At 42.6% G+C, this 10,618-nt stretch overlaps 1 protein-coding gene across 2 annotated transcripts; it reads right to left on the bottom strand.

The window, feature by feature from the left end:
• Nucleotides 1–1,222: 1,222 nt before the first annotated feature.
• On the bottom strand, nucleotides 1,223–9,445 carry LOC307025603 (uncharacterized protein). Of its 2 annotated transcripts, XM_079660376.1 has the most exons (8): nucleotides 9,219–9,445; nucleotides 6,692–6,879; nucleotides 6,365–6,445; nucleotides 5,479–5,605; nucleotides 4,965–5,131; nucleotides 3,682–4,401; nucleotides 3,118–3,260; nucleotides 1,223–1,952 (listed from the first exon to the last, which is right to left on the bottom strand). In XM_079660376.1, exons 2-8 carry the CDS (start codon nucleotides 6,858–6,860, stop codon nucleotides 1,764–1,766), a joined length of 1,596 nt encoding a protein of 531 aa, XP_079516502.1. In that variant the 5' UTR covers nucleotides 6,861–6,879; nucleotides 9,219–9,445; the 3' UTR covers nucleotides 1,223–1,763. The 2 variants fall into 2 exon arrangements, with proteins under 2 accessions (XP_079516502.1, XP_079516503.1); XM_079660377.1 differs by lacking the exon at nucleotides 6,365–6,445 and having other exon boundaries at nucleotides 1,229–1,952; nucleotides 9,219–9,443.
• Nucleotides 9,446–10,618: the final 1,173 nt, after the last annotated feature.

Genomic DNA, 10,618 nt, shown 5'->3' with positions numbered 1-10,618 from the left:
AGAACCCATCAACATCTGTGGAAAAAACAGTCAGTCTACTGTGACTCTTCGAGAAGGCGCAGGAATGATCAAGGCATGCCATTAATGCAAGAAATTGTAGGCAAGTGAAATATCACAGGCTCGCATGCAAGACGCAGAGAGGCGGTGGCTGTCTGAGGACTGACAAACCATAAAAACAAAAGTACTCTACACTACGATAGGCTGCGTCAGTCCTGACCAAACACACAGACAACAAGATAAATAGTGAGGCAGTAAAGGATGACTTAATGTGCACATGATGATAAGTAGAGGAAGAATTGACAAAACTATCAAATAAAAGTTTGAGGAATTGCTTTAAATGACATGTAATTGGGTAATGTACAATTTCTGAAAAGATGCCACAATAAAACACCAAAAGGAACGTAAAGGTTATACAAGAGCTCCGTGTTAAATGTGTAGGGATCAACATGTTCATTTTTTAGCTTTAGAGCGTTAGTTGTCCTTGTTAGACAGAGCCAGGCTAACCCCCTTCAGTCTTTATGCTAAGCTAATTTAGCTGGATACCGCTTCATATCTTGTGTGTTATGTGAGTGGTATCAATCATCTTAATCTCGGAAAGAAAGCAAGTAATTGTATCGCAAAAAAATATACTATTCAGTGTTTCCCCCTAGGATGGAGTCATAGGCAGCGGTGCTAAGGCATGTGGGCCCAGCATAATGTGAGCGCGGAGCGCGTGGAATTTCTTAGTGCGTGCGAAGTGCGCCCCGCCAATTTGTCTCTATGTGTCTGCACAAGAAGGCTCTTGAGGCCTAGTACCAGGGCCGGTTCTAGACAATTTGCTGCCCTAGGTGAGATTTTAGGCGACATTTTATATGTAAAGAATAAACGAAAAATCTCTACAAAAGACAAATACACTGCAGAAACGTATTGACATAGGTAATAGACGTCAAAATGGCTTCAAATGTATTCAGTATTGTATGAACATGTTTGAATCGGGGGTGGACTTCACATCCTCTAGGGGGGTCCGGGGCAATGTCTCAAGGTTTAGCAAAATACACCTTTATTGAACATATAGTAACACAAATACTACAAATCCACATAACAAACAATCAAAAATGAAAAAGGGTCGCCACTTATTATTATTTTAAGAAAAGAAAAAAAATCTCTTTTTTTTGTTTTGTTTTGTTACCTGGCTGGCACCCCCTAGCAGCGGCGCTCATATTTCAGCAGCGGCGCTGCGCCGCCACTATTTGTATATAGGGGAAACACTGCTATTGCTTTTAAACAATGTCACTTAAACCGGGCTCTCATTTGGACTGCAAACCTTTTTTATTAGGGCAGCTGTTAAAATGCAAAAATGTATCAGTGATAAATGTACAGCAACAGTTGAGAGTAGGGCTCCTCAATTAAATCCTATTTGAATCGCAATTATGATTTTGGCTTGCAACGATTATGAAAACAACATAATCGAAAATAAAACGATTTTTCTTCTTTTTTCTTTTTTTTTTTGTATTGGTTTTTCAGTTGAATTATACTTAAAGTTCAGGGTAATCAACTGTTAAAAACATACTGTTCAACATTTTTTTTCAATAAATGGACGTTTTCAAAGTAAATGGATCATCGTTTTTAATAATCGTGATATCAATTATTGACCCAAATAATCGAGATTATGATTTTTGTCATAATCGAGCAGCCCTAGTTGAGAGTTCCCTTCCTTTTAGAATAGGGCTACACTGGTGAAACATGGTAATAAGCAGGGATGCCTGAGCCATTCACAACATCTTTCACATATCCCTGACTCTGAGGGGTGAGGAGAGCAGGCGGGGGGGAAGCTGTGAGTGAGTGCAGGCGGGCGGAGAGGACAGGGTGAAGCGGAGGAAGAGGCAGGCACTCAGGAGACTTACTGGGCTGGGGATAGCGTCTGGATCTATTCTATGTCTTGATTTCTGCACAGCCGGCATGTCAGACGCTTGCTTTACATTCAAAAGATTGTCCAGCAATTTGTGCGAATCAGGACAAAAATAAATAAAAATAAATAAAAAAAAGAGTGAAAATATAAAAAAGTGTGAGAAGAGAGTAGTCAGCAAGACTCTGCTGAGTGGCAGGCAGCATTGTTGTTATTCAGACAGAAACTTGATTATTGATTAGTGGTATATGTAAATAACAGTCACAAGCACTAGAAGATATAGACACCGGGAGCCTGTTTGACACACATGCTAAACAGCTTTAAATGTAAAGACAAGGTCAAAATATAACTCTTATACTTTTGTGGTGTAAAAGCTTGGCAAGATGTAGAAAATCAAAGAGGGAAACATTGCATATACTGTGATATACATTAGTGAATGCAATGTCCCTGGACGAGAAAAACAAATGTTTAATTTAATTTTAAGCTAAAAGCACACAACATTAAAAATCTCTCTTTTTAATTAAAGACAAGTCAGCATTAAAAATGACAAAATGAATACAAAAAACAGGAGAAATATAGTCCCACTAAAAGAGTCAAAGAACAAAACAGCTACAGATATTTCAATTCTTGTTTGAAAGATTAGTAAAATTGTTATAATTCACTCAAACATTGATATAATTTTGTCAAATTAATAATGATATCATCTAAATTCCTTTTTGACCTACGCATCACTTATTGACAAACACTTAGGTGGTACATGCTACATCATATACACTCAGTGGCCACTTTATTAGGTACACTTGAACAATTCAATGCAATTTCCTACTACAGCTCAGCCATGAATTCAAAACTTTACAATGTTAAGATTGAGTGAAATTGTCAGAAATTCTGTTTAGGTGCTACTTGTATGGAAGGAAGAATAGCCAATATTCGTGCTAACAGAAATCCTAATAAAGAGAAAGATAGATAGGTGTACAGAACTGCTTTATATCGAGGTGAATGTAATGCAGCTCCGTACACCACTATGTCCTCCATGCTAGATTGAATTGTCAGCATTAATAGGCATCAAGTAAATAAAGTGGACACTGAGTGTACTTTCAAAACTTGCTCACTACTTTTTACTATCTCAAAACATGGTGTGAAAAACAGAGATGGCCACAGATGTGTGTTCCGCTGTAAACTAAGACATTTGGATTTGAGAAGGACCAGTGTGTTTGTTAGGGTTTGCTCACCGGGCTAGGAATGGCATCGGGGTCGAGTCGTTTCTGTGCAGCGGGAGCAGGAGCGGGTGCTGGTGCAGGAGCTCCGTAGTTTGGTTGACCGGGATAAGGGCCCGCATAGCCAGGCTGAGGGCCCCTCACCTGCCCAAACGCACCTAGAGGAAACCATCACAGGTCTTTTTAGCTACCACATATTGTGAAGTATATTCTGAACAAAATATGACAATATTATTCCGACAATGATCAAAGTATGCTTCAAATAGCTACAAAACATTCTAGAATTACTTTACCAGAAAATTAGTTAAGAAACTAATATTTATATGGCATTACAGCAAGGACACTTTTTTTTCTTCTTAAATAAGGCAAATCATGAGATTCCCTTAAATAAATAAATCATTTTTGAAAATAGCAACAATGTTTAAGCCTTTTCTTCCTTACATGATAAGTAGTAGGCACATTTTTTCGTACTCCTCTCACAAGAGCATTTTGACAGCTTTTTAAAAATACTCATGTGAGAATATCCACAAAACCTTCAAAAAGAAAATAGCGTTAAAATCTTATGCCTGGTCTCCTAACCGTTCTGCTGGGGGGGGTATCCTCCCTGCATGCCAGGCTGAGGCGGGGGCTGCTGCATGGCCCCTGGGGGACCTGGGGGACCCTGGGGTCCTGGAGGCAGGTGGTTGCTCTGGGCCATGGAAGTAGGGGGCATCTGAACTCTGGGAGGAGGGGGGCCTGAGTTGTAGGGGGATGGCTGGGATGGAGGGGGCTGCTGTTGGGGTGGCATGGGGCCTGGGTACTGGCCAGGGTGCATGGAGATTTGAGGAGGAAAAGACCCGGCCTGTGAGGAAGGAGGGGGGGCTCTAGGTGGGAAGGAGCCCTGAGCGGGGGGAGGCGGGCCCGAGTTGAAGGCAGGATGGCTGGCAGGTGGAGGTGCTGAGGAGAAGGGGGGCTGTGCTGGGGGGAAAGACTGCTGGGGCTGGGACATGGGGGGGGCCGGAGCTTGGCTGGGTGGAGACACGGGACCCGAGTAGGAGGAGGGAGGAAAGGTTTGCTGAGAGGAAGGAGGAGGGGGAGGAGCTGTAAACTGCTGCTGGGAGGTGGGGGGAAGAGGAGAGCTGAATGGCTGTTGAGAAGGAGGTGGTGGTCCTCCGTAGTATTGCTGAGGAGCTTCGGGGCCGCTGGGATGGGGAGGCTGGGTCGGAGCAGAGGACGCAGAGGGGGGCGCCTGAGTGTAGGAGGGGGGAGGGGGGGCGGAGTAGGGGACACTGACAGGAGGCTGCGAGCTCTGAGGCGGAGCTGAGGAGAGACGGCAGACACTGATTAGTTCCAGGAGACATTAGGGCTCTCATAGGGCCGACCCAACAGTTTATTATGATTCACATTCTATATCCATATTCTAATGCTGTGCCGGTTTTTAGCATGTTCCTTCATTCTGTTTAAAGCTTGTATTTCTGCACAGATGCAGATAAAGATAAGGCAACATTCTTTTGATTAGTGTTTTACTATTTGTAGAATAAGATTCCACTGGGGGCTGAGTTTCTAACTTGTGTGATCCAAACAAGTCCAGTGAATTCAAATTGTATTGAATAAAGATAGATATGTACTTGGCAAAATTCACAAAATGTTTTAATGGAAAAATGTTATGTAATCGATATTTGTTGGTGTTAAGCTAAAAAACTATTAATTAACCCCTGCTGAAATAAATTGATTTAATAAAAAAAATACTAAATCCTTCAATACAATGATTCTCTACTAAAATTGATTTATAACGAGGATTTTTTTTGAGGCGATAACATCATAAAATATAACAGTAGACAGATACGCTTTGAGTACACTTGAGTACAAATCCATGCAGTTACCATATCCTGGCCCTGCAGGGGTCGGCGGTCCAGAAGTGATCTGCATCCCAGTCATCTGGTTAGTGACCTGTTGCATTGTGGGTTGGGGCCCGTAGTGTTGGGGATAGGCAGGTTGTGGCCCTGACAGGTTCACAGCTCCCTGATTGTATGGCTGGGACGCAGCCGGCCTGAAAAAAACACAGAAATCTGTCAGTGGCCATGTTACGAGTAAAGGAGCGATCATGAAGTATAAGTGGGTTCTCCAATTAGTTAAGTTGTCTCTAGAAGTCCATGAGGGACGGCCATGCTCTGTCTGTCGCAAACTACGCTGTCAGTCTCCTTCACATACACTCACTCAAAAATAGTCAGGACCGACTGACGCCACATCTTCTATCCCTGATTCAGCTCAAATTAGAAAGCCATGTATCTAAAAATACTGACAAGGTTGAGGAGAAATCTGCTTAAAATAACAATGCTTTATAAAAACCAAGGGCTGAATAAACTTGGGAACAACAATCAATCCACATGTTATTACCTGGGTGGTGCCTGTGTCATAGGTAGGGGGCCATTCTGCATGTCCCCTTGACTGTGACTGTACTGATTATATTGTTGAGGCGATGATACTGGAGGGGCTCCAGAAGTGGGGGGACCCCTGGCAGGACCTGAAATTAAGAGGCAAAAGATTACACAATGCTAAAGACATAAACATCCCTGCGACACATAATCTTGAATTCATTCTGATACCAAGCTTTCTAATGTAACGAGATTAGAGTAGCAAGCTAAAAATTGCTTTTGGCCAAAGTGGTGCCTGAATACATTTATAGAACTAACTGATTATACTCCTAAACATGGCCCCCAGGGTTAGGAGCACAGACAACATACTGACAGCAGGCCAGCAAACAGCGAGCGGTAAGGGGGTCAGTTAGATTTTGATGCTAAGGCTGGAAATAAACACCAGACATCTGATATTTTTAGGATATCAGATCAAGTAAGCAACTGTCAGGAAGACAACTCGTCTTTGATTTCTGCTGTATTAATGTTACAGTCATGAGATTAGTACAGTAATAAAAAGTAGGGTAGAGGGAGAGAAAAAGGGTGAATTCCACACCTTCTGGAAACTAAAAAACACACAACAAGTGTGTTCAAATGAGAAAATAACCAGTAGGTGCTGAGATTGAATTTCAAACGTGAAAAATTAAGCACACATTTTAAGGCTATACAAACGTTTGGTAATAATAAAAAAAAGGTATGTAACTGGTTGGCTGCTTTGCTTTACAGTCAGTGGTGTCAGGTAAAATCTAATATATGGTACTTTAAGAAAAGAACAAGGCAGAACGAATAATGCCCGTAGGTACAGAGATTCGATGATTGCAGAGCTTTTGGAGCGTGAAATGAGTAAGAAATAGAGAGGAGGCAGTTACCTAAGTCAAGAGGAGAGGAGAGGTCAGAGACTGGGTTGGCAGCCACAGCCTTAGAGGGAAAACTTGTGAAAGGGGAATAACCTGAAATACAAGAAAAGACGGAGAGAAAGGAAAATGCAGAGAGATGTAGGGAAAAGCATAAAGCAATGTGAAGAAATGAGAGGGCAGTCAAGATTCAGATTAGTATGCAGAGGCATAGTGCTGTCTCAAACATACATGAACAATCACACAGAGAAGGAGTCAGGTAGGACGCTCCTGCAGAGAATCACAGCTGACATGGTGGCTCTCACTTCCTCAAGGCAAACCTATTCCGAAGCAGCACTTTACCTTGTGGTGGGGCCCCGGGTTGGAAGGCTGAAGCAGGGCCGTTGTAGGGCGGGTAGCCAGCGTAGGGTGCGGGGTATCCCCCATCCAGGGGGGCGTAGCCGGGCTGGCCGTAGCCAGGCTGGGGCTGGCCGTACGGAGTGGCCATTGGAGTGCGCTGGTTTACATTCATCCTCAGTTCATCCCTAAATCTGGATTAAAGCATGACACAATAAAAAAACATATTACAACAAATCATAATACAAGATTGAACAATTTTTCAGGCTCTAAACAGAACAACAAGGATGACTGGTGTTAAAGCCAGCACGACAGGAGTGTTATTAATGAGAAAGGCTGTTGTGACAGGCGTGGGTTCCTCTCATTCTAAAGATTGACATTCTTTCCAGAAGCAGGGGAGAATCTGCCCACACAGCACACCTTGCTCCATGAGGTAAAAGTGAACTACAGACAGTCAGACACAATTGGTCTTAGTTTACTGACGAGGGATACTTCAGATAGTTTGAAGTGGGGGTCCTGAGTATGTGTATAACCTATAGTAGATGATGGCCAGAGAGCCGCCAGTTAGGACAAAATAAAGTAGTAAGGCCACATGGCTTAGCAATGTACTGCTGTGGTAAAAACAAACTGTCAAGTTGCTAGTTAAAAAGTATTTTAACAGGTAATTTTCCCAGCAGAACATCAGAGAAGTTGGTCTGTTGCTGCCTCGATCTCCTAGTGTGTTTGTGTTATTATGTGACAAAGTTGTTTGAAAGGCTTCGTCTGGATTTTTAAAAAATCTATTTGATAAAGGAGTCTGGTTGCTTTGAAGAAAGAATAAGTCACAGCTTCCTCGTCAGATCCTAGGCTGCCTGATGGCATGTTAAAGCATTAAATATTCAAAATATAATGTCAATTTAAATTGAGATAAACCTATTGTTTTACATGGGACTTTTTATATGCGGCTAAAATACATTTTACTGAAAGCCCGGCGTCCACAGCAGTCCATTGCTTTGTTTCCATGGATGTTCAGATTTTCCAAAATGGGGGAGTGCCAACGGCCATCTGATGTTGACATCTGATGTAGACGATTAATAAGTATTTCAAACAATCCACTCTATCCCTTTAAGGCAAACATGAACCCAACTAAGTTTGCTGTCACATTACACCTGAACCAACAAGCAGGAGGAGCAATGCCAACATTTCTTTTTTTCAGAATGAACAGATCTTTGCTCTACAAGTTTCCATGGCCAGAAACATATTAACAATTAACTTAAAAACACACACACACACACACACACACACACACACACACACACACACACACACACACACACACACACACACACACACACACACACACACACACACACACACACACACACACACACACACACACACACACACACACACACACACACACACACACACACACACACACACACACACACACACACACACACACACCTCTCAAAGTGGACCACAACTTAAACCTTACAATTTGAATACGAATCAAAACAGACAACCGGTATGATAGTAGCTAGTAGTCTCTCAGCTATTGATGGAGGTTTAAAGGCCATGTGTGTGTAAAGGCAGTCTGTAATGTCTATTGGACTCTTTATGGACCTGGCTGACTAAGGTGTTTACAGGTCATAGGAAAACACCAGGTTCTAACTCAGTGGGACAGTCAACTTTAAGTGCATGGTTACTTCTGCATATGTCAACTTCAACGTTGCTATCAGAAGTTCACAACATGGCATTGTTTATGCATTTGGCACCTGAAGACTGGGCTTACCTATATGACAGACATGATGACAGAGTGATAAGTATCATCTTACAGAGAAACACTGGCCAAACGAGCGGGGGTTTAAATAATTCAGCGGTGCAGGTGCCACAACGAGAAATACAATCGCTGTAGCCGTACAGCCTTTTAACTTGTGTGTGGGGCCTACTGAGTGACCCACATCTACTCTCCTGACTGGACTGCATATTTAAGGGATTCAGTTAGCAGTTTCAGTAGAGACAGTAGAAAGCTATTCAAAACTGGCAAATATTTGAGAATAATACACGTATGCCAGTTTCGTAGGGGTGAGGAGTGATAGCTGCCAAACTGAGGAAAGCTAGCAGTGTGCTAACGGGAACAACCTCAGTGCCGCAGTACAGTTAGTTGGTTAGCTTAGCTTATGTCAACCAAAACCACAAAACAGAGTCTGGTTAACAAGCCGTGGCTAACTGTTGGGGGTTAACAAAAACACAATACGGCATATTTGATTCCGTAATTCATGGGGGCTATCTAAGCTTGCTAACGTGAGCAACCACACAGCTTGAATCATGATGACAGCAGCAGTGGTTGAATCAGCTGTGACCAGATCGCCACAACCAGGGATAGCTTAGCCTACTAGCTTAGCTAGGCTAGTAACCTCCAACTATTTCGCAGAGCGATGCTAGCCCTGCCATAGCAGTAGCTAGCATTAGCAAGCATAGCAACATTCAAGCTCTCACGTCAAACCGGGCAGGGATGTCACACATTCCCTTGTTTTATATCGAAACCTACCTCCAAAGTGTTGTAAAGAGTAAGGCTATCCTCTGCTTGGAGCAAACGTTGAAACCCGGTGACCGACAAACTGTGAAGTCGATGTCGTCCCGGGGTGTTTCTCACTAATCCCTTCTCGGAATCAGAAGCGGACATTCAGCGGAACTGCTGCAACGCTGTGCCACGTCCACATCCGGACAGAGAGACTTCCCCCAAACTCACCTCTCCTACCGAGAGCTCTGCTCTGGTGAATAACTGTAAGGAAGCTTTTCTATTAACTCAGGTGTTTAAAATAAAAGTAAGTATGAGTTCGACGTGTTATTGTCTAGCTTGTGTGAAGGTCATTAGAATGTATGTGTATGTGAAGCTTATAAGGAATTTGACCCCTGGTGTTTACATTGCTCTAACACAGAAATAGACGTAACAGATGGGAACAAGAATAATAAAGCCGAGCAAACACATGTAATTAATCGACAGGTCTATTATATTTCAGTGATTAAACATAATTAAATACATTTACTCAAGTAACCAAGTAAAGTTGTGTGACTGCGTCTTGCGGCTGCAATGCTAAGTGACAACATCTGTCCACAGAGACAGAAATATAAAAACCTAGCAAAGTACTCAAAAAGGTTTCAGTTCCTGCTGTAGGTGTCTCAAGCAATACATTTTGCCATAATAAAATACACACAGACTCCCAAGGTGCAAACAATACCAGCGTATTGTGGGTTTCCACCTGTTTGCCATAGCAAGTATAGCTAATCCTTCCAGTCATCTATCAAATAATTATAATGTGACAAGATGTGGCCATCTGTAATGGGCCTTCACCAACAATTTAAAAATAATCCCAGGCCAATATCTGGCTGCCATTTGGCTACATTTTGGGGTGCAAACTGAACCACCTAATGGGAAAAATGTGGGCCCAGCTCTCCTTGCAATCAGGTCCAATTCGGAATTATTTTAGGGCGCCATTCATCACAAACCTGTACGAATTTCATTTGATCAACACAATTAAGCTGCAAATGGGCCAAGTCATTTTGACTGGCTAGACTCTGCAATCCTCTGCCTTTAATCTGCATGATCAGAGGTGATGAAGCTGATGAACAGAATCCTGAGGGCCAGAATTCATCGTTTTTCCTATCGCAGCAGAAAAGCTTGGCAAGATATAACTTTCCCCCATTGACTGAACTTTTGTATGACATTTTGGGACATCTGAAGGAACAACACACAACTCAAAAGGTTAGCTCTCTCTAACACTCTGATGCCAGATAAATAAAAAACAACTGAAATCCCCCCCCTGTACTATAAGGTTGGGGCACTGTGGGTAGATAAAGACAAATGTTCGAGCTGCAGCCGCTGACCTGATCGGCTGAGCTGAGGGTCAAAGAGGGAGGGGTGGTGGTTATTTCGGGAGAGTTTATCAG

Source organism: Notothenia rossii (genome assembly GCF_949606895.1).
Source record: "Notothenia rossii genome assembly, chromosome: 11".
NCBI classification, from domain to species: Eukaryota; Metazoa; Chordata; class Actinopteri; order Perciformes; family Nototheniidae; genus Notothenia; species Notothenia rossii.
Note: the sequence above shows the minus strand (reverse complement) of the source record. Positions and strands in the feature narration are given on the sequence as shown.